This window comes from Sapajus apella, unplaced genomic scaffold (genome assembly GCF_009761245.1).
Source record: "Sapajus apella isolate SASKATOON/1434 unplaced genomic scaffold, GSC_monkey_1.0 scaffold45, whole genome shotgun sequence".
NCBI lineage: Eukaryota > Metazoa > Chordata > Mammalia > Primates > Cebidae > Sapajus > Sapajus apella.
In genome coordinates, this window is record NW_022436985.1 from 19,186,249 (window position 1) to 19,214,165 (window position 27,917).

General features: G+C 41.3%; 2 protein-coding genes across 4 annotated transcripts in view; both read right to left on the bottom strand.

The window, feature by feature from the left end:
* Positions 1-976, bottom strand: part of ANXA3 (annexin A3) — a 60,172-nt gene extending 59,196 nt beyond the window's left edge. The window contains exon 1 of the mRNA XM_032239831.1: positions 771-976. The gene's annotated coding sequence lies outside the window, so the exon portion shown is untranslated. The remainder of the gene's footprint in view (positions 1-770) is intronic.
* Positions 977-5,078: 4,102 nt separating this feature from the next.
* FRAS1 (Fraser extracellular matrix complex subunit 1) overlaps positions 5,079-27,917 on the bottom strand; it is a 464,791-nt gene continuing 441,952 nt past the window's right edge. For 2 of the 3 annotated variants that reach the window (XM_032239833.1, XM_032239834.1), the window contains 5 exons: positions 24,860-24,976; positions 14,575-14,741; positions 12,050-12,255; positions 9,867-10,013; positions 5,079-8,809 (listed from right to left, as the gene is read on the bottom strand). In XM_032239833.1, the coding sequence (XP_032095724.1) occupies positions 8,216-8,809; positions 9,867-10,013; positions 12,050-12,255; positions 14,575-14,741; positions 24,860-24,976 (1,231 nt within the window). In that variant the 3' untranslated portion in view covers positions 5,079-8,215. The remainder of the gene's footprint in view (positions 8,810-9,866; positions 10,014-12,049; positions 12,256-14,574; positions 14,742-24,859; positions 24,977-27,917) is intronic. The other variant, XM_032239832.1, reaches the window with a different exon arrangement.

Genomic DNA, 27,917 nt, shown 5'->3' on the forward strand with positions numbered 1-27,917 from the left:
GGCCTCCAGCGACCCAGAACCTCCCAGCACCTGCATAATTTCCTATATACGGTCATTTGCAATCAAGTATCTAAATCTTCCACCTGGAGACTCAAATGCCAAGGGAATGAGTCATATCTAGTGAATCGGATTCTGTTGCAAAGAAAACGGTGAGTCTTTTCAGGAAAAAGCAACCTTCTGAACTTCCAACCCCCAATATGCAAATCCACTTTTTCCTACCTTCTAAAAAAACAAGTAAAAAATAAAATATATTGGCTACGTGAAGAGGAGAACGTGCTCACAGGATGGGTGGGATTCCAAGTCCACAAAGCAGACCTCTGAGCCAGCCCCGTCTGCGATGCCGGGGCCCCGAGGAACCTTCTGACTCCCAGCTTTTTTCTCTCTCCTAGTCCTTTAGTACTGGGGAGGCTGAGATGGCTAAGTGGATCCCCTAAGCTGCTAGCTGTGATCAGCGACGCTTTCGGGGAGGGAGGACAGCGGAGTATCAGCTTGGGCCCCGCCAAGACCCGCCCCCCCCCCACCCAAGGGCACTGCCCTTTTCTTCCTCTGGGTTCCAGCCTCCTCGACTTTGAAATGCGGGACTAATGTCCCTCCAGCTCCGTACCCACGGGTCTGGGTTTGGACCCGGCGAGGTCGCCAGCCGCCGGCCCTGCCCCGGACGGAGCTGCGCTCGCGGGGGAACTGGGAGAGGCGCAGCGACCTCCCCAAGACACCAGGCAGCGGGCGGCGGTGAGCGAGGCTACGGGGACGAGCCTGGAGGCTGAACTTACCCCGAAGCGCGGTGGCGGGAAACTAGCGTGCCGGCGAACTGCGAGCGAAGGTGTGCGCCCCGGGTGCTGGTGCTCCGCGCTGGCTCCGGGCCTGGATCGCGGCCGCACCCTTTCCTCCTGCCCCACCTCCGGCCTCTAGGCTCCACCTGCCTGCGGCCCCAGGCCCTGGGAGAGGGAAGCCGCGCCCTGCGGCCGCGGGGCTCCATCCCTGCAGCTCTGCTCCCTCACCGGCCTCTAACCTTCCCCACCCCTTCTCCCTACGCCCTCGTTTCGCCCTCGGTTTCCACTCACCTTCTCTTTCTCAAATGTACTGCGATGCTTATTTTGTTCTAGGTAGTGTGGACTCGGAGATTAGACTGTCCCCACACCCAAGGAACTCACCGCGTGGTGTAGGTGGCGGACACCTAACATTAATAACAGTCAATAACATGTATCTGGCAAGTACTTTGTGTCAGGCGCTGCTCTAACATATTTACGAATATACACTGGTTTATTAGGCTGGTACAAAAGAAATTGCGGTTTTTGCCGTTAAAACGGCTCTGACGACAACTCTGTGAGGTAGATATATTATCCCCATTTTATACATGAGGAAATTGAGATACAGAGACGTTAGGTAACTTCAGCAAGTTTACACGGAAAGTAAATACTAGAGCCAGTGTTTGGAACCCAACTATTTCAGTAGTTCCTCTGCTAAACGTACTGATCCTCTAGTATGAGGATTCCAACCAAAGGCTCAGGGAGATGGTAACATGGAAGGGCATTCTGGGCATCTGGAAGAGCAAAACAAATTATCGAGCCTGAAAATTAAAGCCCAACTTGTATAAGGGAATTACGAGCAGTTTCGTGTGGAAGGATGTAGAAGATAATAAAATTTACCATGTATTGGGTATCAGGCATTGATGGTGTTCTGCATTCTGTTCTGCATAGTAATTCCTGACTCCCATTCAGACTTCGCCACAATAAACTTAAATCCCATGTTATCTAAAAAAATTCTGAGATTAGCATGAAATGGGTGGAAATTATTATTATTCATGCCAGACATTGGGTAATGCACTTTACATAATTGATCTATGTCATGCTTACCAACTAGCTGTGAATTAGGTATGATGGCCTCTATTTTGCAGATACAGAGACAGGCTCAGTAAGTTCTACGAGTTGCATTCCAGACAATTAGGAAGTAATAGGGCTAGATTTGTAGCCAGAAGAAAATGAGTAACAGGTGATGTTTTACTTCTTTGATTTCAGGATGATAACTTTAACATGCAGTTTTATTGTTTTCTGAGTTTTTCTAGTGGTATCAACAGCCCACTTACTACCATTTAGACTAGAAACATGCCATGGAATACTATAAAACTATTTTTTCCCTCAAAGGATGAGTTTTGTTAGAAGGAAATATTAGTTGATGTTGTTAGAATCCAGGTTTATACTTATCCAGAAAAAGAATTCAGAAAAGATTATTTAATGAAATTTTCATTATCCTGAATACATAGAAATTTACAGGTTTGTAAAAGGCTAATTTTCCTGTAGCACCCTGCTCAAAAGAATGATTTAACAGCCAAATACAAAATTTTAAAGAAAAGTTATTGAGATATGTTTAGAACATATGGTAAAATGTGAGGGAAAAATGAATTGACTAAGTGATTGTGGCTGTTAAATATATATTTGCTGTTACAGTGATGTGTTGGAGCTGGGTTATACTAGCATGTGAAAGTCCCTTCCTAAATTTTCAGGCATTTCACAGCCAGTGTTAAATGTAGACATTATTACAAGTTAAATAAATACAATGAAATAAATTATGTTAAAAACAATGGTAATGGCTACTCAGAATTAACCACTTCCAAATTATTTTACCTCATTTTATTATTATCGATGCTTTCCAGGTTGTGTTTATTGTATACATGTGGCAAAAATAGTGCATAAAGTTGTACTACGGTGTGTCTCTTCCCAACTCCAAATTCAGTGAAATTATGCTAGTGGGTTGAATTCAGCCATGGTGGGAGTATTTACAACACGAACACTAGCAAATACTATAAATTGAGCCTCCCTTTATCCCAAAATCTAGTTGTGAAGCATTTATCAGCACATCATTCTTTATAACAACAAGCAAATTTAAAATTGAGACAAGATTTGAGTTGAAGTATTTAATTGTGATTTACATTAGAGAAGAAGAAATTGGCATTGAATTTAAGGACTGTATAAGAGTTTGGACAGAAAGAGATAGCGTACTCAAAGGTTCTGAACAAAGAGTCAAATAAAGGGGCTATTTACAAACACGTGGGCAGAGTTCAGTCAGGTATCCACAGGGATGATGTAGTCCCCAAGGACTAGGGACAGGATGAAATCATAACTGCCTCTAGCCTTTCATGGGCAAGGAGGGGGAAGGGGTTTCATCAGAACCCGTGAACACTGGAACTGTGGAAGGGAGGCTATAAAACAGGACCTGTGGCCAGGGAGGGTGATGGCCAGCCACCCCAGAATCACGAGGCAGGAGGAAGCAGGGAGGAGGCTAAACACACATCATCTTCTCGCTCATCAGTGGTTGCACGTGGCCAACCTCAACCAGAAGCCAAAAGGCAAGAGAGCCTTGGAGAAGCAGTTGATGAAAAGTCGGTTTCCTGGAGCACATAGCAGGGCAGAGTCAATGTGGAGCAAATAGAATCAGCATCACAGGGACTCCTGGGAGTTGCTAGTATCTGGCACTGGTTCATTTTTAAAGCATTCCTTAGTGGGATGTTTAAGAGAGCTATCTTGATACTGGTTTTAAACAATTTGTGAAAATTATCTTAGAGACTGAGATTCTAATAACTTTTGTAACTTGCTGAGTAGTCTTGGAACTTAGTCTTAAACCAAAATGAGCCTAGGGATAAAAGTTTGCTAGCTTTCTTAGAGAGGGTTGCAGCATAGGTCTATTTTATTGTATCAATCAAATGATGTAATTTTTCATGACAAGTGTTTAAGTTATAGGAGGTTGGGACCATTTTAAAGTAACATCAAGTTGTGTTTGCAAAGGCCTTCAAAGATTTGAAATTCTGACATTCATATGAAATTTTCAAAGAAAATTATCCAGGACAACTATGTCTTACGGGTTGTTATGAAGACTGAATGAGGTACAGAATATAAGGAAGTCATTGTTCTTGATTGGACCATTGCCAGATATGCTCAATATATCAGTTCATATAATCCCTGTAACAGTCCCGGTGCATTTGCTACTCTCAGTGCACAGGATTCTATTTAATAGTTCTCTGTGGCTCATTTGGGACAGAATCTCTATTACATATTGTGGTATCCTAATATGTTGAGACACACAAAACTATTGATGTTGGACTATTTTTAACCTATCAAATAATCAATTTCATGTAGTTGAACCTAATAACTTGTTCCAAATATAGTCTCCTTCCACCACTCCCAGTACATTTCTTCAAAACCAGCCTATGAGACATTTTAAATTCTAAATGGGAACTCATTTTCTGCCACTATTCCTCAAGATCCCTAAATTTTATGGCCACATTTCCAGTCTCAGAAGCATTTTCACAGACAATGCTAACAATTCTTAGACTGGTTCCTGATACAGCTTCTCTGTACCCTAGAGAAATTCACTCCAGGGTGGAGAGAGTGCTCTAATGCACAGGAAATTGTGAGGATGGAAGTTTACATTAAGCTTCTGGCAGCATCTCAGCAACTTCCGGATTGGCTGTGGCATCCCTTCCCCAGATTTTCTATAAACATGTTTTCTCAAGTCTTGCTGAGTTTGCAAATGTGCCAACAGAGCCCTGCTGGTCACTGTTACTGGCAGTTTTTTGTTTAATCAGAAGGGAAAGGCACACAAATGCACAGGCTTGCAGAATGCAGAGACCAACTGGGTTCATTTCCATTTTGACTCTGTGATTTTTTCCTTCAAGAGCAATAAACTCTTGTTTGGAGCTTTGATTTTTTTCAGGGTTTTTTTCAGTGATGCATGCTCAAATATTTGCATGTGCACAGAAGGACATAGCCACCCTCATACTGTACCATGTTTCTTTAGAAGTTTTGATGATAATAAATACAAAAATCATCTTATTATATGGCACAGAGAGATTTTAATTATTCCTCTTGGTCTCAGAATTTCAACTGATTGCCAAAGAAGACCCATGATAATCTGGGAATATATAATTTATTCAGCATCTTACTCTTCATACAGTTTATATGTGTCTCAGATTCACCCTTTTCTCCAAAAGACTGCCTCAAATTTTAGAATGAATGTTGCCATCTTAAAGGCAGTGTCTATATTAATGAGAGACATAATCTAAAAAGAACACAGGAAAACAAACAAAAACAACCAGACTGTCATTTCTTAATACAAATTTATATAGTGGCATATGCTATTGGAGAAATCAGAAATTCATAACACACAAATTCATATTGGAAATACAAAAATCATTTGAGAGTCAAGAAATCAGGTTGACAGCACCACAAATGTTTTACTCAGTCTGAGCAGGTGTGTAGTATCCAAGAATAACAAATTATCTGTAGGAGACTGAGACTGAATATCGTAAGACTGTGCAAACACATTTCAACACTATATCCCCCCACAACAATAGAATCTGCAGGAGTCCTCTAGGAGGCCTGGGGTACAATAAAAGGGCAGCAAGGCAGAAAAAATGGTGCAGATCATTCTTTCTTTTAACATTCACAACCAGCATATAATAGCAAGTAGCAACCTCTGAGAGTTGTTTGTTCCTTCTCACTTGAAGGCAAGATATAAAAGGTTAGTAAAACACACACAAGCATTAGTGAGCACATCAGAGAAATTGAAAGCAGGGCTTTGACTGAAATGTAATCCACATTAGTTATCAAATTATCTGATTCCTATAATGAAGTATGAAACAAACCAAGTGAATAATTCTACATCAAAGGGGTATATCTCATTTCCACATCTCTTAACACTATTTAACAAGTGTGCATCCACTAGAGAAGTACTGGCATTCAATAATGTACATGTAGTGGGGTAAGGGGCAGAAAGAATGGGAGGCAAAAATACTGCAAGGGGCTTCCTTTCACACAGTTTCCTATTTTACTCTTGCCCTTGTCATTTCAGACCTTGTCCGTGGAGGTTGCTGGGAGCACTCTGGGGTTCAGTCTTTAATCCTTCCTACTCTAGCTTCATTCTGCCACCTCTGCACTCTTCCCATGCAATGTCCTATTCAGCAGTAATGGAAGGGGTGTGCAAGAAGAACATCTGGGCAAATGGAAAGGTGCTGCTTTAATGTGTAAGCATTCTGGCACTTGGAGCAATTACACAGTTACAAATAATGGGCCAAATGGAAATTTCTTCTGCAAATTAGCATTCACTCTCTAGGTTGTTCTGGAGATTCTGTGCCTGGCTGATCAGCTCTCCAGCCATGAGATACCAATTCTGGGTGTCCGTGAGGCTGAAACAGGAGTTCTTTCCTGAATTGCCTAAGCTGGTCTTAAGCAGCACCTGACCTGTCAGGAATTTCAGACTCTGGGCTCACTCCAATTCATTCTTTCCTGAAAACTTGACACTCATCTCAGAATGCTAAATCAGACTTTCCTCTAAATCTCCTATTCTGGATGCCAGTTCATAGTCTTACCTCCTGCTGATACATTATTAAGAATGTTTCGTTCATGCTTCCCTTAGGACCACCGCCAGAATCATGCCTTTGTAAAATGGTGTTTCTTTGCTTCAAGTAAAAGACTATCTTATAATCCAATTAGAGAAGATAATTGTTTTCTTCTCTCCTCCCTTGTGATATTGCCACCATACTATCTCACTTTCCCTTCCTAAATTTATTTCCCTATCACTCACCCATGACACCATTCATTCATTCAACAACATTTCTGGAGAGCTTGTTACATGCAAGGCAGTGCTGAAGAATGAAAGGCGCGGCTCACAAAGGTCTGCTTTCAAGGAGCTTGGAGTCTCACAGAGCTGCCTAGAACCTTTCACAGTTCATTCTTTCTAGCTTTTAGTTCCAAAGTGTTACTAGTTTGGAATGTTCTCAAAGAGCTTGAGTTATTCTCATATAAATATTACACAATGTGAAGGGTGTGTTATTTGCTTGGTGAGTGTGGTGTGCCATGCATCAGAAGAGGATATGTCTTTTACTCTTGAATAATGAAACCGTGCCTCCAATTCAAAACAGCATGGCACACATGCTTATGTTTCTGCCAATAAGTCAGAAACAAAGAAGAAACAAAAGCAAGCCATGTGTACCCTACACAAAAGAGTTAAGCTGATACTTGAACACTAAATTATTTTACAGCCATGTGTTTATGGCCTTGTCATGTGCTGATATGGCAAAAATAATTGCCTGAGCTACCAGAAAAGAACCCCTCAAAGAGAAATCCCTGAAATACTGCACCAGGAACAGTGCCTCTGTCTGCTGTGTCACACACAGCAAGGAGAACCAGCCTGTACTTGTTAAGTCTGATTTCACCCCAACCTGGGCTTTCTCCTGATTTGCCATATTCAAATGAATCACTTACTTTCCCAAAGCATTAACAGAATATAAAGTCCCACAGCTAGCAAAGCACACAGGATTGTCTATTCCTGGAGTAGGTGGGTTTTCTTTAAAGCATTTATGGCAATGTTGAATTAAAAGGTCATAGTGCATTGATCCTGTTTTGCAGCATCCTTGGTCAGGGTGGGATGTCTCAGTGCCCAGTAAACCAGTTGGGAACAAAGACACCTCCCTGGGGTGAAGCGCATCACTAACTTGCGCTGATATGCCTGCCAGGCCCCTCCTTAACTGGGGTTTCATCTCCCCCTTTATAGGAGGGAGTTCTCTGTACCAGAAGTCAGCCAGGGGAGACTCCCATGGTTTTCAGAGGATTCTACAGTAGTCTTAAGCACATCGAAATCTCCAGGTGAAAACGGCTCTGGAAAAGCAAAGTACAATTAGAGGCCATGGAGCATAGGCTGTCAAATGGAAACCATAAGCAAATATATGAGTTGTGTTGATTAGCAGAATTTTTAATGGAATCTGGGTGTCAGCAGTTCATACTCTGCTGTCTGGGAGCTCAGGAAAAGCCCTGTGGGAGAAAACTGGGGCTGGGAGAGGAAACCAAAGCCCCTGTACCTGCTCTTCTCTGGGGTCTGTCATGGTACACTACCCAGTCCTCTCATCTCCAACTGCTAATCTAATTGTTTGACTCCTGTCCTGATACTAAAGTATTGTTTTCTAAAACCAGTGTTACAGAAGGAGCTCTGTACAGTTGCTGACGCTATTCAAGGGATCTACAGAAATAACTCTAATACTCTGGGGGTCTCAGTGGTTCTTTGTTGAATGAGGTAGCTCAGTTGTGAGTTGATGCATGTGATGTGTGCCGTCTGCCACTCAAAGCTATAGTTTTCCCTTTTTTATCTGCGAGATTATAAAAATACCAGTATTTCCCCCCATTTTATAAAAATGATTTTAGAAAAAAATACACGTAGGTCTCCTCCGTTAAACTTCTGTTCCATCTTGTAAATTGTTGTGAACTCTGACTTCCAGATTCAGTCTTTTTACTTTAGCACCTTTGAACGTGTAAGCTGCCTCAGGCTCGCTCAGGATGTTGACGTTCCGCACAGTGCAGTACTGTCTATTCACGTTCTTCTCTACCCGGTCCGGGTGCCTCGTGGGCACTTCTACCTTGGTATTCAGAGGATATTCCTCTAAAATGTCCTCTGCGGGTTTCTTCTTCCTCTGTTTCTGGCATTTCCTGTTGATGAAACAAGCCACCAAAAACACCAGAAGTAGAAGCATGATCGCAGCCAGGGCGCTGCCAATGGATGCCCCAGTCTGTGACAGAGACGCAGCTACCGCCGGCTCTTGCATCTCCAGATTCAGGGACTTCATATTGGTGCCATTTTTGACTTGGTCTCCTTCATTATCATAGATCAGGGAATCATCCAGGGTCAGCCGGCCACTGGGGTCCACCAGGTCCCTTCGATTGCGTCTGAATGGAGCTGTGAGAGAGCGCTGCACACGGGGCCCTGAGAAGGTGTCAGGGCCAATGATGTAGATCACCTGGAGATACCACTGATGTCCTGCCTCTACCTGCAGGGAGACAAAGCAAACATGTTGTTATTGCCCACAGACCACCTCTGAAGAGAGGAAATGGAGAGATAATGGCCATGGTTGATGTCTACTAATACATAGAGAATTGAACCAAATATAGTTTCTATTTTATTTCCAAATTAAGATGATCTTGAGTCAGCTATTCACATTCTTTATTTGTTTCCCTATGTGTACATGGAATAGCCTAAGAAATTACCTTTTGTGGTCTCTTTAGCTAAGTGAATGCTTATGATTTGTCTGTCTTTATTGATAGCAGTGAAATAATATCATTAAAAACCACATTTATTTACAGTGACCATCAACTGTGTATTATGTCAATTTACTATTTATTGGTGAACTTCAGCAAAAATGGAGTCATTCAACAAAATATTCACTAAACATATACTCTGTGCATAATGCATAGATACCTGACAAACATTTTCTGAACACTTTCTGGATCAGGCTATATCATCAAGTATTTTATCTCCCCCACATCTTCCTTCATTAAAACACTTCATGGTTTTGAAATAACTTCTAAAGCATGATAATGGTTCTGAAGGGTCGTAGATTGCTATTTGGAAATGGAAAAGAAGTGAAATTTGATCTTGAAAGCTCATGTTCATTGCTGAAACTTAAGGTATTTTTGTTTACCAAATAGTAGTAATTCTTGCCCTTCTAAATTGCTGTAGAGTATTATGATTTTGTGAAATGTTTTCCATATGTCCATGAAAATCAGCTGGTCTAGCGTTGAACCAAAAGTGGATGCCGTATAAAAGAACTTAGGAAAAACTGGAGTATCATATGCAGCCATGATGTGCACAATGACAAATGACTATATGCAAATTAAAGAACTGTGTCATTGTTTTTGTCTACTGGGGATACATGTGAAAATTTTGGGTGGATGATAAGCTTAACAACAATAAGAAAAGATCTGCCAGCAAGAATGGCGGAATGATGAAGAATCCAGAGATGTTGCAGTCCTCCTTTTTTTTTTTCTCCCCCCGCAAGCTTTAAAGTAGACTCGGTCTTAAGCATCTGTTCTTCTCACCAAACTCACCTTATAGAGTGCATCTACTTTTAGAGTAAATCCATCCACACCTGGCATGCTACTGACCACATGGAAATCGGGTAACTCAGAGGCAAAGTGAGCCTCAAAAGGCACATCATGGAAGTACTTATCAGTTACCTCTGGCTGACTGCGGTCCTAGGATTTCAGAAAAAAGAAATGCGAGATTTAGAAATATGGCTCCTCTGTACTGGTAGGTGGCAGTGGCTGCGAGGGGAAAAGTACTGATCACTCCTGGCGTTAGCTTGGCTTGGACCAGTATGTGCTGCAAAGCCCTCTCCTTAAGTCAGTGGCTGCCTGCTATGGTTTGGCTGTGTCCCCACCAAATGTCATCTTGAATTATAGTTCCCATCATTCCCATGTGTCATGAAAGAGACCTGGTAGGAAGTAATTGATTCATGGGGGTGGTTACCTCCATTCTGTTCTTGTGACAGGGTGTGAGTTCTCATGAAATCTCATGGTTTTTAAGAGGCTTTTCCCCCTTTGCTTGGCACTTCTCCTTGCTGCCGCTATGTGAAGAAGGTCATATTTGCTTCCCCTTCTGCTATGATTGTAAATTTCCTGAGGCCTCCCTAGCCATGCTGAACTGTGAGTCAATTAAACCTCTTTCCTTTATAAATTACCCAGTTTCAGTTTGTTAGCAGCATGAAAACAGACTAATACACTTCCTCTGGGAACCCACTGTCCTTCCCAAAAAGGACATGTGGCGACTTTTGTGATCTCAAAATGCAAAAAGTGAGATATTCCAGCCCAATAATTCTCAAGCTATTTGGTCTCAAGACCCTTTACACACTTAAAAGTCAGGAACCCCAGAGAGTTTGTGTTTATGTGACTTATATCTATCGACATTTATTGTGTTAAAAATTAAACCTGAAAAAATTCTAAGAGTGCTTACTTATTAATTCATTTTAAACTGACAATAAGGAACTCATTACATGTTAACCTAAGTAAGATATTTTTTAGTGAAAATACCTAAATTCATCCATTCACCCCAAAAAGAGAGCTGGTGGCATTTTACATTTTTATAATCTTAGGAAAAGAGCTAGATTCTCATAACTGCTTCTGAATTCAATCAGTTGTGATATGCTGTTTTGGCTAAAGTGTATGAAGAAAATCTGGCCTCTAAAGCTATGTAGTTAATAGCTTTTTCTTTTCTTTTTTTTTTTTTTTGAGATGGAGTTTCGCTCTTGTTACCCAGGCTGGAGTGCAATGGCGCGATCTCAGCTCACCACAACCTCTGCCTCCTGGGTTCAGGCAATTCTCCTGCCCCAGCCTCCTGAGTCGCTGGGATTACAGGCACGCACCACCATGCCCAGCTAATTTTTTGTATTTTTAGTAGAGACGGGGTTTCACCATGTTGACCAGGATGGTCTCGATCTCTTGACCTCGTGATCCACCTGCCTCGCTTTTTCAAATAATTATGTCTTTTGTTTGACACAGGGTCTCGGACTATCACCAGGCCTGGAGTAAAGTGGTGCTCTCTTGACTCACTGCAGCCTTGACCTCCCAGGCTCAAGTGATTTTCTCACCTCAGCCTCCTAAGTAGCTGTGACTACAAGTGCATGCCACCAAGCCCAGCTAGTTCTCAAATCTTTTTTTTGTGGATATGGGGTCTCCCTATGTTTCTCAGGCTGGTCTCAAACTCCTAAGCTTAAATGATCCTCCCACCTTGGCTTCCCAAAGTGTTGGGATTACAGGCATGAGCCATCATGCTCTGCCTCTTTTTTGATACTAAATCAAAACCTGGTGAGTGGTTATTTTTTAAATAGTTGTTACAATGTAAAATCTGAAATTTTATTGATAAACTTTTCATACCCTCTAAACTCATGAGGGAATAAGTATGAAAAAAAAGAGTCATCATCATATTATTATGAAAGTAATTCTGACTCTGTAGACTCCCTGAAAGAGTATGCGGACACTCCAGGTCTCTGAACCATACTTTGAGAAATATTGGCCTAGAGTTTCCTCTTCCTGGGACATCAATAGAAGTTGTCTTGTTACCCACCATAACCACTGCATATGTACTAGTATTTAGCCGATCTGAGAGAAACAACACAAACACAGAGAGGACGCCAACAAGAGTGGATCTCTATCTACTTTAGGCAGAAGTCATAGCTAAGGAAATCTGTCCAAGTGTCTACTCTTTAACACAATAGTGAGAACACTCAGCATACCAACAGCAGGAATCTGTGTTTTAGGTGTCTGTTAGGCTGAATGCATCCGTACTGCGGCCCTTCATTGTAGATCGTCCCCGTGGGATCAAAGAAAGGCACATAGCCATCCTTGCCCGTGCAAAGATAGACTTTCTCCAGCTGGAGTTTGTAAGCAGAGTTAAGGTTTTGTTCTGGGTTCCAAAGCACTCGGCCATAAAGAATTTGACCTGAAAAGGTTGAAAGGCATTAATTAGGTCAGACTTTAAAATGAAAGAGAAACAAATGTCAATGGTTGAAAGGGTTTAAACATGCTCCTTTAGAGTAAAAAGCAACTTTCTATGGAGAGCTCTATGGTTCCATGTGCCCCTAAAATACTTTTAATTTATTGCTTCTTTTTTTCAATAAGCATTAATTAAGCATTTAAGGGAAGCAAAGTAATCTGTTATGCACAGGGGATACAAAGGTGTGTGAGATGCAGCTGAAAGGAAGGAAATAAATGCACAGTGATTGATTAAAATAGCTCACATTTATCAAACTCATAATATTTGCCAGATACTGTACCAGGTCCTTCTCATGTAATAACTCATGTAGTGCTCACAATTTTGCATTTGAGAAACTTGAGGTACTGAGTGGGGCTAAGTGATTTGCTGAAGGTCACAAAGCAAGCAAATGGTGAGGGTGGGATTCCAAGTGAAGGTGCTATGCTACTCTCAAACCAAACCACCACAATACTCTATTAATCACCCAAATGCTATATTGTTACATACCACAATAGCGGAAGCTATGTCGTGTTAAGAGAGCATGAAACCAACTATAGAAATCTGACTGGGGAATGGTATGGAAGGATTTCAAGAGAGACAATATTTGAGCAGTATCCTGAAACACAAGTAGGCATTTGTCAGACAGTGCGTTTGGGGTGGGAGTGAGAGGCAGAAGAGAACATTCTGGGGGAAAAAAAAAAAAGTCCATGTACAAAATACTGAATGGTTCAAGGGTTTAAGTCCTGGTGTAGGCACTGTTTCCTATGTGTCTGCTATGACACCAAGCTCTTTACATGCAACCATCTTACTTAATCCTCCCAAGAGCCCAAAAGATAGCTTCAATTATTATTCCCACTTTAAGTAACTTATTCAAGCTTCCACAGCAATGATGTAGTGGGAGGAGGATTTTGGAATTAGTACAAATCCAGCTAATTCCAAATGCTCATCCCAAACATTCACTATGTGGTGCTAAGTAAGTCAGTGTGACAAGAGTGGAGGGTGTGTAGGGGCTCTGGCAGGAGAGGCTCCTGGGTAAATAAACAGTGCTGAGGAGGCTGGACTTGAATATATAAGTAATAAGAAACACTGGAGGGTTTTAACCAGAAAGGTAATACACACTTGGGCCTTAGAAACATGGAGAATGGGTCACGGACAGAGACTTGAGTCCCAGAGACCTGCTAGGGGATATTTTAATCCTTTAGTAAGGGATAGGCACTTAAAATATAGCTGTAAAGCAAGAGGATGAACTCAAGAAACATCTAGGAATCAGATTCCACTCATCTTAATGATAGATGGGATGTAGGACATGATGGGGAAGTTGAAAGTAACCCTGAGATTTTTGATTAGGGCACGTAGAGGATGGTGATGCAGTCAGTAGGGTAGCAGGCATGGAGAGAAGCATGCTTGGAAGGAGACAAGTCCAGTCCTAGGCATCTCCAGGTGTCTGAAAGTCATGCTGCTTGGGGAGCTTTGGTAGTTTCATCTCTGCATGTGGTAACATAGAAATGAAGCCTGGAGAGATCCAAGATGATGTCAAATCCTATAGAATGGCCACAGAGCAGTAGAAGTATAAGAAGTTCAGAGTAAAGCGATGACCCAAGCCACGGGAATGACCAGAGGCAGCACTCAGAGCCAGAATAGAATGAGCTAAGCATGGAACCTGGGGACACTGACACAGAAGGGGCAGAGGCTGGAGACCAGGGACAGGAGAGTGAGAGTGAGAAGGAGTCATCTGACAGGCCAGATGGTGTTGATTGAGGCTGATTCAAAGAAAACCAAACAGGAAAACAGTGGCAGAATACATCGATTTGGTGTCACTGACATGAGAAAGACAGGATAGAATCCAGCCTGCAGCAGACAGATGGAGAAGTGACCATGAAGTGAGCCATTTCCAATAGAGAAAGCAGGATGGAGAACACACATGCTTGGCATCCCTTTGAGACTGGTAGGCAATGGGGTTGGAGAACTGAGAAAGTAATTGACCCAGAGTTAGACAATGTGCTAAAATCTGGTCGGAAACTCCAGTCCTCTTACTACTCATACCAGTGCTTTTCCATGGCATCACACTGCCAATCATTATACTGCCAAGTGTGTGATTTGATTTTTAAACAGCACGAAATGGACCTGTTCCTTGATTCAATCCTCGCTGTCCTGGAACCAACCCTGAGGGCTCTTTACTGGAAAACTGACTGAGAGCTTATGAGCAGAGATGTTGGTCCAGCAACTTACCAAAAGCTTCTCATATCCAGGCAGAGCCTCCTTCTGCAGGTGGAGGAAGCAACCTACCTTTTGAAAAGGCTCCTTTGTAATCCATTTCTGCCAGTGACATATCAGATGTGTTGGGATCCATTAGGAACACCTTCTCGTTATTGCAGAGCTGAAATTCAGTGTTGAGTGAATACACGACTGGCACGGGGCGATTGGTCTGCTGGAATGCAATGGGTATCAGGAATCTAAACGCAAGGAGAAACAAGAGCTCTCTGAGAGCAGTGTCAGCTTTGCATATGTCATTTGAGTTGCCCTCCCTTCCCTACCTTCCTCAGGATTGTACATGAAACTTCGTCGTGGGCACTATTTACTGAATAAAGGGATGTGTGAGGTAATAAAAGGACTTTAGTTGTTATTGTTTTTGAATAGAAATAATAAATTAGTCTTAAAAAATAATTAATTAGTCTTTAGACTGTTTGGTGTCCTTTGCTTTATTTTTGGCCCTTTCATTCTGGGTGCTCCCAAAGTTGCTCTTTGATTTCTGAAGTGCTCTCTGCTTTGGAGCCCAGCTGTATTTCTTCCCAGAGCTGCATGCTCAGAGGCTTTGACTGTTCGACCTGATCAAAACTTTATTGCATGTCCCACTTTCAGGATGTTGCTAGGCGATACTCTCTTGCCTTGCTCTGCGTGCCTTCCTCTCAGCCTTCTTCCTGAGTCAAGGGTTCCCCAAGGCTCAGTTCTGGGACCCCCATTGTTCTCCCTCAATAATTTCACCTGAGATGATCTCAGCCTCGTCATTGAGTGCATTTGCCATCTCAAAGGTAGTAATGCCAAATTTAACTCTCTAATCCCGATTTTTCCTCTAAGCTCCAGAAACACATATCTGGCTGCTGAATGGATCTCTATATGGCTATCAGATAACCCAATCTTGATATGCTCTTCTCTTGCAAACTTGCTCTTCCTTCTAGTGTAAGCATCTCAGTGAAAGGCAACAAAAGAGGTGCCAGGCCCTTAACTGGTCTCTCTGGAGTCACTATTATTTCCCTCTAGGCTATTCTCCGTGCTGCAGCGGATAAGCCAGTGTCATTTTCAAAGACTCAAATTTGCTTAAGATCCTTCAGTGGTTTCCAAAATCCTTTGGAGGCAAGAGCAATATTTTTGCTATGACCTGTAAAGCTCTGGCCTTTGCCTATTTCTTCAGCCTTATCTCCTGCTTCTCTTCCTCTTCCCTCCCTTTCTGGGATCTAGCCAGACTGGCCTTCTTTTGATCTCCTGACCAATTCTCTACTTCATGATCTCTAGTGCCTCAGGACTCATTTATTCAGCAAATATTCACTGAGCATATATTAAACATTAGACATCATTCTAGTAATAGGAGTTCATTTGTGGACAAAACAGAAAAACATGATCTCGGGAAAATTACCCTCTAAGAGGAGATAGAAAGCAAAATAAATAAAAAATAATATAGCATGCTAAAAGGTAACAGGTGATAAGGAGGAAAATTAGGCAGAGAAAGGGTAATGCTAGAAGGAGGTTCAGCTGAAAATTCTAAATAATGTGGACACGGGTGTAAACTGGTGCAGCCACTATGGAAAACAGTATGGAGCATCCTCAAAAAATTAAAACTAGAGCTATTACATGACCCAGCAATCCCTATTCCTTGTATATACCCAAAGAAGGTGAAATGAGCATCTTGTAGAGATATCTGCACTCCTATGTTCATTGTAACATTATCTGCAATAGTTAAGATGTGGAAACAACCAGTGTCCATCAATGGATTAATCGACGAAGAAAATGTGATGTATATACACACAATGAAATATTCAGTCTTAAAAAATAAAGGGATCCTGCCATTTGTGACCACATGGATGAACCTGGAGGACATTATAGTATATGAAATAAGCCAGACCAGAAAAATACTGCACAATTTTACTTGTATATGGAATCAAAAAAAAGTTGGGTTTGGGCAGGGGCAAAAAAAACTCCAAAAGCCAGATACATAGAAACAAAGAGAACAGTGGTTACCAGGGGTGAGGAGGAGGGGAATGTGGAGAAATGTAAGTCAAAAGGTGCAAAGTTGCAATAATACTGTGTACTGAAAATTTCCTAAGAGAGTAGATTTCAGGTCCTCTTATCCTACACACATGTGCATGAAGGTAACTGGGTGAGGAGATGGATACGTTAATTTGTTTGTCTGTAGTAATCATTTCACTATGTATGAAATATAATGTTTTTCACCTTAAATATACACTATAAGGAGAGAGAAAGGAAGAAACTTAGTCCTGGGAGGCCTCAGTGAGAGGAACACATTCATGCAAAGGCTTGAAGCAGGCACTGGAATAAGGCATGTGGCTACGTGGAGAGGAGGCCGTCAGGAAGAGGAAATGGCAGGGCAAAAGTTTTGGGGTAAGAGTGTGTACAATACATTAGAGAAATGGCCAGTTGGCCAGGGTGGCTGGAATACAGTGAGGGAGGTAAGATCAGAGAGGTGACTTGGGACCAGATCCCATTAAACCTTACCTGTACGGTCAGGACTTTGGGTTTTATTAAAACCGTGGAGTGTTTTGAGAAAGTGAGTGGGGTTTGCTGTGCTAAGAAGAGACTGCAGGGTGGCTGTAGGGGACTTTGTTAAGAGGCTATTTCAATAATTTAGATAAGTGATGATTATTGTTCTGACCAGGGCTATTGCCAGGAGGGCAGCTAAAATAATTGAATTTCAAATATATTTTAAAGGGGCAGCCTAAAAGCATTGCTGACTGTGCCAGAATAGGAGAAGTCTCAAGGATATAGTTAAGATTTGGGTATAAGCACCTAGAACAGAGAGGTTGACAATTTTTTTTTCTGTAAACAGCCAGATGGTAAATATTTTAGATTGTGTGGGCCACGTGGGGTACATGCATAGATACATGCTGGTAGGTCTGATGCACAGATGTAGGTATGATGCTAGGAGCTTGTATGAGTTCTCTTCTGATTTCTTCTGCTTCCTCACTCCAACAGGACAAAAAGGTAACCAGTTGAAGGTGACAATAGGGGAGAAGCAGCAAGTTTGTAGGAAGGAATAAAATAGGTGAGAGAAAGAAAAGGCTTTAGATAAAATTAACACCTCCTCATGCTAAAAACTCTCAGTAAACTAGGTATTGATGGAACGTATCTCAAAATACTAAGAGCTATTTGTGACAAACCTACAGCCAATATAATACTGAATAGGCAAAACTGAAAGCACTCCATTTGAAAACTGGCACGAGACAAGGATGTCCTCTCTCAGTGCTCCTATTCAACACAGTATTGGAAGTTCTGGCCAGGCAATCAGGCAAGAGAAAGAAATAAAGTCCATTCAAATATGAAGAGAAGAGGTCAAATTATCTCTGTTTGCAGATGACATGATTATATATTTCGAAAACCCCATCATCTCAGCCCAAAATCTCCTTGAGCAGATAAGCAACTTCAGCAAAGTCTCAGGATACAAAATCAATGTGCAAAAGTCACAAGCATTCCTATACACTAATAATAGACAAACAGAGCCAAATCATGAGTGAACTCCCATTCACAATTGCTACAAACAGAATACAATATATAGGGATACAACTTACAAGGGATGTGAAGGACCTCTTCAAAATGAACTAAAAACTACTGCTCAAGGAAACAAGAGAGGACACAAACAAATGGAAAAACATTCCATGCTTATGGACAGGAAGAATCAATATCATGAAAATGGCCATACTGCCCAAAGTAATTTATAGATTCAATGCTATCTTCACCAAGCTACCATTGACTTTCTCCACAGAATTAGAAAAAACTACTGTAGATTTTATCTGGAACCAAAAAAGAGCCTGTATAGCCAAGACAATTCTAAGCAAAAGGAACAAATCTGGAGGCATCACACTACCTGACTTCAAACTATACTACAAGGCTACAGAAACAAAAACAGCATGATACTGGTACCAAAACAGATATATAGACCAATGGAACAGAACAGAGGCCTCAGAAATTATGCCACACATCTACAACCATCTGCTCTTTGATAAACCTGGCAAAAACAAACAATGGGGAAAGGAGTCCCTGTTTAATCAACGGTGTTGGGAAAACTGGCTAGCTGTATGCAGAAAACTGAAACTGGACCCCTTCCTTACACCTTAAACAAAAATTAACTCAAGGAGGATTAAAGACTTAAACGTAAGACCTAAAACCATAAAAACCCTAGAAGAAAACCTACGCAATATAATTCAGGACATAGGCATGGGCAAAGACTTCATGACTAAAACACCAAAAGCAGTGGCAACAAAAACCAAAATTGATAAATGGGATCTAATTAAACTTAAGAGCTTCTGCACAGCAAAAGAAACTATTATCAGAGTAAACAGGCAACCTATAGAAAGGAAGAAAATTTTTGCAATCTATCCATCTGACAAAGGGCTAATATCCAAAATCTACAAGGAACTTAAATTTACAAGAAAAAGAACCTCATCAAAAAGTGGGCAAAGGATATAAATAGACACTTCTCGAAAGAAGGCATTTATGCGGCCAACAAACATGAAGAAAAGCTTATCATCACTAGTCATTAGAAAAGTGCAAATCAAAACCAAAATGAGATACCATCTCATGCCAGTTAGAATGGCAATCATTAAAAAGTCAGGAAACAACAGATGCTGGAGAGAATGTGGAGAAATAGGAACACTTTTACACTGTTGGTGGGAGTGTAAATTAGTTCAACCATTGTGGAAGACAGTGTGGCAATTCCTCAAGGATCTAGAACCATAAATACTATTTGGCCCAGCAATCCCATTACTGGGTATATACCTAAAGGATTATAACTCATTCTACTATAAAGACACATGCACATGTATGTTTATTGGAGCACTATTCACAACAGCAGACTTGGAGCCAATCCAAATGGCCATCAATGATAGACTGGATAAAGAAAATGTGACACATATACACCATGGAATACTATGCAGGCATAAAAACAGGATGAGTTCATGTCCTTTGCAGGGACATGGATGAAGCTGGAAACATCATTCTCAGCAAACTAACACAGGAACAGAAAACATAAAAAATGTTCTCATTCATAAGTGGGAGTTGAACAATGATAACACATGGACACAGGGAGGGAAACATCACACACTGGGACCTGTTGGCAAGTGGATGGCTAGGGGAGGGATAGCATTAGGAGAAATATCTAATACAGATGATGGGTCAACGGGCGCACCACTATGGCACATGTATACCTATGTAACAAACCTGCACATCCTGCACATGTATCCCAGCACTTAAAGCATAATAAAGTTGTTTTGTTTTTTGTTTTTAAATCATAAAAAAATAGGTGAGAGGAATGAGAATAGATGAGGGAACCATTGCATTGTACATTGCTTGGAAGCCCTAAGGACTAATTTGAGATGAGTGATAATGAATTCTATAGCTTTCTGGCCTTGGCATTCCTGCACATTCTGCCAGAACACCCTCTCCTTTTTTTTTTCCTCTTCTCCTTTGCCTAGTTAATGCTTACTTATCTCTTAGGTTTCAACTCAATCACCACTTTCTCTAGAAAACTTTCCCTCTTTCTCTTACCTCCTAGGATAGTTAGGCCCCTTATCATCGCTTCCTATTACACTTTGTGCTTTTCTCTCACAGTGCTTATCATGGTCTGAAATTTTATTTAAATATGTGACTGACTGATTGAAGCCTGCTTTACCCACTAAAGGTTCTATAGTCCATCTCATCATTGTGTACCCAGTGCTAGCCAAGTTCCTGACACATATATATGTTAAAGAATAGCGAATGAATGACCTTTCAATTATTTACCTTTCCAGCAGAGTCCATCTGCCCATTCCCTGCTTTCTGTTGAAGGTACCCCAGTGGTAGATTTGAGAGGGTTGGACTGATAGGAAGAACTTGGAGCCCTCACAACCCTGCTTCAACGGCTTTGAGATAACCACTGGCTGCATCACATGCTTATTTACCTGACTCAGGGAAACAGATTTTTCTTGTTGATGCTGTTATTACTAGAATTCACCATAGCTCCAGGCACATGAGAAAATATTCAGTATTGGTTAAAGAAATAAATAAAGAATCTGAGATTATTTTTTATAAGGTTAAAATATGTGACAGACCTCCCCAAAATAGTCACAATATGAGACATAATTCTCTTGTATTAAGTCTGAATTTCCTGTGTCAGTCTTGATTTTGTGTGTGTGTTGTAGTTCTGTTGGATCCATATGGAATCATATACAGGATCTAAAGCAAGGTTAGGCCCAGGGGGAAAGTCACCCTGGGAATAATGGGGCACCTGCAAGTAATAATCTCCCTGATGTAAGGCAAGGACCCCCACCTCTGAAGCCTCAGTATCCTCAGACACGTTCTTCCTCTGCCACCTCCCACATTTATGCCACACAAGGCCTGAGGACAGTGTTGGTGTCTTCCTTGATCCTTTTTGCCAGTTTCAAACCATTGATTATCTCTCCCCTTTAAAAATCCAGAAATGGCTGGGTGCAGTGGCTCACACCCGTAATCCCAACACTTTGGTAGACCAAAGTGGGCGGATCACCTGAGGTCAGGAGTTTGAGACCAACCTGACCAACATTTTTGTACTAAAAATACAAAAATGAGCTGGGAATGGTGGCATATGCCTGTAATCCCAGCTACTTGGGAGGCTGAGGCAGGAGAATCACTTGGACACAGGAGGTTGTGAGTGAGCTGAGATCGCGCCTTGCACTCTGGCCTGGGCTACAAGAGCAAAACTCTGTCTCTCTCTCTCTCACACACACACAAATACAGAACCTACCCTGGAGAAACTCTTCTTACATTTGTGTACCAAGAAATATATAAGTAAGAATTTTCTTTGTAATAGAGAGAATCTGAAATTAATAAGCCAAAGGGAGTATTCAAATACATTGTGGAATTTTCCTACAATGAATACCTTAATGCAGTAAGCAACAAGCTACAGATACATGAATCAATACAAATAAATCAACAAATGATTCACTGAGTTTTTTAAAAAAAGTAGCAGAGAAAATTCATGTTGTATGAAACTTATATACAGTAGATCCCCCCTCATCCATGAGTTAGCTTTCCTCAGATTCAGTTACCAGAGGTCTACCATGGTCCATAAATATTAAACAAAAAAAATTCCAGAAATAAACAATTTGTAAGTTTTAAATCACGTGCCATTTTGACTAGCATGATGAAATCTTGTGCTTTTCTTCTCCATCCTGCCTAGAACAGAAATCATCCCTTCATCCAGCATCTCCACATTGTATACACTACCCACCTGTTAGTCATTTAGTAGCTGTCTTGGTTAGCGGATTGGAAAAACATTGTACATATAGGGTTTCATATTATGCGTGTTTTCAGGCATCCACTGGGGGTCTTGGAACATACACTCCAAGGATAAGGGGGAGCTACTGTATAGAGTTCAAAAACTTGCAAAACCATGCAGAAGTATACATAAGATATAATCATAAACTAAAACAATTAATGATAAATACAAATATAATAGGGTTAATGGTGACCCTATTGGGGAAGAGAGAGAGAGTATGATTGGGTAGGGGCCTTGAGCGTATTGAAGGAGTACTGGTAACGTTTTGTTTCTTCGGTTTCTTATGGTGGGTGATGGATCTGCTCTATGATATATATATATGTATATATATCAGACTATATATATAGAGAGTCTTCTGAATATCTGAACTGTTGCATAATTAAAAAAAATAATAAATGAATTAAAATTCCCCAGGATATCCCATCAGATTATTTTCCCATTGTTCTTCCTCACTGCAGCCAACTACCATTCTCCTGGTTACCTTCCTGCCTTCTTTTGGCTAACTATGGTGCTTCCTGGCATTGTTCCTGCCATGAATGTTTGTGACTTAAACATCCACTCAGATGAACTATCGACTACCCCAGACTCCCAGATCCTTGACTTCCTCACCTCCAAACAGCTTGTTCACCACTCTGCTACAGCTACCTACTCTTCAGAGTTCCATTAGGCACCATCACCAAAAATCTCATTTCCAACACCTTGTTCTCTACCACCTTATGTCTTTCCAGCTCCTCTCTTATTTTCCTCCCACTCCTTAATTGTTCAACCACACCATGACCTCACAACCACAGCAGAATGCCGGGGAAAGGGAGCGCGTACACTGTCATAGCGGGAATGGACATACATAGTTACATATTCACAAACACACTGGAATACTCTTTGGCAGTTTCTTTAAATGTTAAAACATACATCTGTCATATGATCCAGTCACTCCATTTTTAGGTATTTACATAAGAAAACAGAAAACACATGTTCATATGAAACTTGTACATGTAGGTCCATAGAAGCTTTATTTATCATAGCCCCAAACTGGAAACAATTGAAATGCTCATCAGTTGATCTCGGATAAACAAACTGTAGTACATCTATGCCATGAAGTACAACCCAGCAATAACAGGAACAAATACTGATACACCCAACACAGATGAATCAAAATAATTATGCTGAGTGAGATGAGCCAGAGAGAGAGAATTCACACTGTATGATGTCATTTATAAAATACTCTAGAAAATGCAAACTCATCTATAGTGACAGAAAGCAGATTGGTGGTAATCCGTGGAAAGGGAAGGGATGATGTGAGGGAGGAACTACAAAGGCGCACGAGGAATCTTTTTGGAAATGGATATGTTCACTGTCTTGTCACTCTCTTGACTATGGTGATTCTTCACAAGTGTATACATTGGTAAAAATTTATCAAATTGTATGGTTTAAATATGTACAGTTTTATGTCTATAATTTGATAATTTAAAAGCAGTTCCACACCATCTGATCTGTTGCTAGCTGTAACCCTCTAGCATATTTACTTTTCCACTGTCTGAGATGGCCCTATTTCTTTCCTCCTTTCTTCTCAAACATCGACATTCCTCACTTACAGCAAATGCATGGATTTTCATTTCACAGAGAGCATAGATTCAATCAGATACCCACTTTGTCATCCTTACCCTCCCACTCTTCTAATTCTCCTTTCACCTGCTTCCATTGATTTACTGCCTGCCTCTTCAGTAGATGAACTCTCTGTGCTTGTAGTTATGGCCAGCCCTTCCCTCATGCCCTGGATCTACTCCCTTGCCCTACTCAAGGACCTGGCTCTGCAAGTTTTCTCTCTATCCCCAATATCATCAAATTTCCCCTCTATTATATTATTCCCACCAGCATACAAGCATCAGGAAATAAAGCAAATAAAACCTGCTTTTTATTTGACTCCTCATCTGTTTCTAGTTACTGTCCCTTTTCTCTGGCATTCTCTATAGCAACTCCTCAAGCACTGTTTATCCCTGCCATCTCTACTTTCTCTCCTCTCTCTCAAACTCACCCCAATCAGGCTTCTCTCCCCTTTAGTCCACCAAACCTGCCCTTGGCTGAGTTCACCAATGACCTCAGTATTGCCAAATCCAATAGCCAATTCTCAGTCTTTTATTTAAAAGCCACATTTCAAATAGTCTTCTCTTAATGTTAATGTCAGATTCTGTCTTGGGCATTTTATCTCGGAAATGTTTCCTATATACTTTGCTCAGCTCCTAGAAAGGTAACCTTAGACTATAAACTGCCTGAGAGCACAGATTACTTTTAATCCTGCTCTAATGTGGTGTTATCATCTCAATGCCTTGGCCAGAGCAAAGCACATGAGAAGAGCTGAATAAATATGAACGAATGAAATGAACGAATGAATGAATATACAGCACAACACAGTCTCAGGTCTGAGGTGGATATGGGCTGATGTATGCTTGATTCTCATTATTCACAGTTGTTATGCTCTATAAAGTCTTCACAGACAATGAATTAGTGAATATTGAGCCATTGCTACTAGAATAAATATAGGATTGGGTTCCTATGAGCCCCTGGTCAAAACATTTATATCAACCAGTCAATATATAACGAGGTTTTATGTCTGTTTTGTGTAAAGATCTCTTAGTTAATATATATTGTTGATTCATTTACATTGAACTCATGGTTATCATAAGGCACATTACAGCCTTCTCATGCTTAGAAACACTAGAAAGCACTTTGGCAATATGCTTGGGAGCCGTTCTAAATGGATAAATCATCGACAAAAGCCACAAAAATGAAAAAACCATGGCACTAAATAGACTGTGCACAGGACGCTTGTTTATAGCATGAGAGCTGCAACAAGAAGGCAGAGTATCACCAGGTCCGACCTCAGCAGGGGATGTGTGTGTAAGGTGACAGATGTTTTGCCACTCTGCAGTGCATGTCATTGAATGACTATGAAAGCATTGTATTGATTTGGGGGTTAAAAATAAACTTTAGTGAGTAGGAGAATTCACAAATAAGGAATTCAGCAAATAATGAGGATTGACTATATTTTCCTACCTTTCTGGAGCATGTGCAGTGCAGGCCAAAGGCTTTTCTCCTGGGTCAACCCATGGCTGAGTGGGCTGCACCGTGCAAGGGATCAGGTAGATGGTGTACTCTCCCGAGTAGTCCTTCCTGGAAACATTCAGAGCAGACTGTGATCATAGGGAACAACTGATAGGTTGCTGGCCTACCCAGAAAGACACGGATCTCACTAAACAATTTTCAGGTGGTATTTGTATCAAGCATCTAAGATCCTTACAAGTCTGCAAACACTATTTTGAGAACTCACTCCAATTATCCTAACCTTCAGAGTATTATCCAGAGGTGTTAAATAGAGCTACTTTCATGTATTCAGGTCATTCTCATGAGGAAAGTTGAGAAACGCACACTACATAGGAAAACCTAGAAGGCTCAGGTGATGACAGAACAGAATCGGCCATTTCCTTTGGATCTCTTGAGACTTCTTTGCAATTCCTGTTTAGTGTTTCTTGTTGACTAATACCCTAATCAATGCATTCCCAAATGGACAAAAAGCTTTTATTTCTGAAGATGTGACAGTGTCAGGTGCTGCTCCTACAGAGAAGGTAGCAAATGCCTCAGGATTCCAGGACACCATTCCAGAGCATATGGAAGCAGAACCCTGCAGGATGCCCCTGCACCCATTTCACTCACACTCAATTTTGAGGTTCCCCTTTCAAACTCTGTAGCCTCATTCCTTTACAAAGTAGAAGAACAAGATCACTTCTCATTAGAAACCACTCATGGGGATTTGGGAACTTCCCTGTTTATGAGGGGCCCAGGATTCTCCAGATCATGATTCTGTGAGCAGCAAATTTTGGACCTCTCTCCTACTTCATCTCCCACACTTCTCACTGGGTAGCCCCTCCAACCCTGTCAGATGGCCTGGAAGGCAGCCAAGCATTCAGAAGCTTCAGGAACCTTCTTCAAGGGGCTTTGGAGTCTGTCATGCATTGAATGGAGAGAGCAGGGCTATGAATCTTCATTGTAACTTGATTGTGAGGGATCTGTGAACAGTTCTCATAAATGCTGTGCTTGTTTTGACCATTTTGGGGTATGTGTCTATTTATTATTAAAGTGATAGCAAAGATTTGGTTAAAAACAATAATAAAACTTTTATGTCATATCCAAAACTTTTATGTCATATCCTGGGGTCAGTGTAGTGGACTGGCACAGGCTGGAAACTGGGAACTGTGCAACCCCAGCTTGGCTTTGCCTCAGCCATGGCTGTATGATTTTAACAAACCATGTAGACTTTCAGGGCTGCTGTTTCGAATCTCCTTCCTACTTTAAAAGTCTGTATGTCTGCAGTTTTCCTCCAAAGTGTAGATCAGCAGGAAATGAAACTTTGTATAACATACTTAAATTACATGGAAACTGACACCTTTAATGTGAATAGTAACCCCACATTAATAGAAATATTCAAATAGGCGGAACAATCCATGCCTGGTCAGATCATGTCTAGCTCTATTCAAACCCTGCAGGGGTTCTCCTTGCACTAGAGAGTAAAAGCCAGAGGCCACATACTGGTTTACAGGGCCCCACTCTGTGGCCCTACCCCAACTCCTTACTTCTTCAGTGTTATTGTCTATTACCCTCTTCCTTGCTCACTCCATGCCAGCCATATGGGCCACTTTGTTGTTCTCCAAACATGCCCAAATGCTACCATCTCAGCAACTTTACCAGGAACCCTGTTCCCCATGTTTCTGCATAGCCAACTGCTTCACCTCCTTCAAGTCTTTGCTCAAATGAGGTCTACTGGGAGCATTCTAATTATAAATTATAATGTTTTCCCATTCCTGCTTCCCCTTACCCTGCTCTATACCTTTTACTTTCCCATAGCACATATCACTTTCTGGCATACATTATAGTTTGCTTATTATGTCTACTGTTTTGTGTCTCCTTACTTGAAGTCCTATACTTAGGGATCTTTATTTTGTTTACCGACGTATTCAAGGTGCCCAGAACCTCCTCTGACACACAGTAAACATTCCATAAATACTTGTTAAAGAAATGAATGCAAGACAAATAGCATAGCCTCCCACGCTTTGAGTCCTGCTTTTCACCATTCCTAAATACTACTTAGGTCAATTCCTCAGTACCCCTTCAAACGTGCCAAGCACAGTTTTAGGTACATGTCTTTAATCCTGCAGTTTTTTTCACCTCCTTTCTAAAACTACGCATTTCCCATATCACAATATGGGCCATAAATGGTCTCACTTTTCAGGAATCCTTATATAACTTCCCAGCCTCTGTCTCTCTTTTCCTTGAACAACTACGGTCTTGATATTATTCTGTATTTCTCACAGTGTGCATAGCAGGGAGTGCTTAGTGGGAGTTCTTCATTTTGTCACTTACCTATGTATTTTACCTCCTCACCTCAAAGATAAGCTCCTAAAAGATGCTTTCTTAGAACATACCACATGCTTAGCATGTGGTTCTGGGGATTTAAGATGAATCAGATGTGCCGTCCACTCTGGAGAAGTTCACGGTGAAAGCTTGGGACAGCAGATAGACTATTACGAGATAATGAGCTGTGTTACAGCAGAGAAGCTGGAACAGAGTAGGAACCAGGAGGAGGGAGCTGATAGCACCGTATGGGACGTCAGGGAAGCTGTCACAAAGGGGTTAGCATTTAAGCTGGGCTGGGTCTCAGAGGAGTAAGTTTTGCAGGAGGAAAAGGAAAAGAGCAGGAAGGGTTGGGGGAATTGCAAAAGCATGGAGGTATGGATGGGCTGATGGGTTCAGGGATTGGCAAGATATTTAATGTGGATAGAAGGCTAGATCTGAGATGAAACCAGAGGGGAGGCTGCGCCTTGTATGCTACAGAAGGAGGGTAGGTTTCATCCAAGTGGTAATGAAGATGTCAGCAGAACACTTAAAGAAGGGCAGTTTCCCTGCCTGTAAACTGGGACAAAGTACATGAAAGCACAGTCCTTGAAGGTTACTATATATCAATTTCTTTCTTTCTTTTTTTTTTTGAGATGGAGTTTTGCTCTTGGTGCCCAGGCTGGAATGCAGTGGCACGATCTTGGTTCACTACAACCTCTGCCTC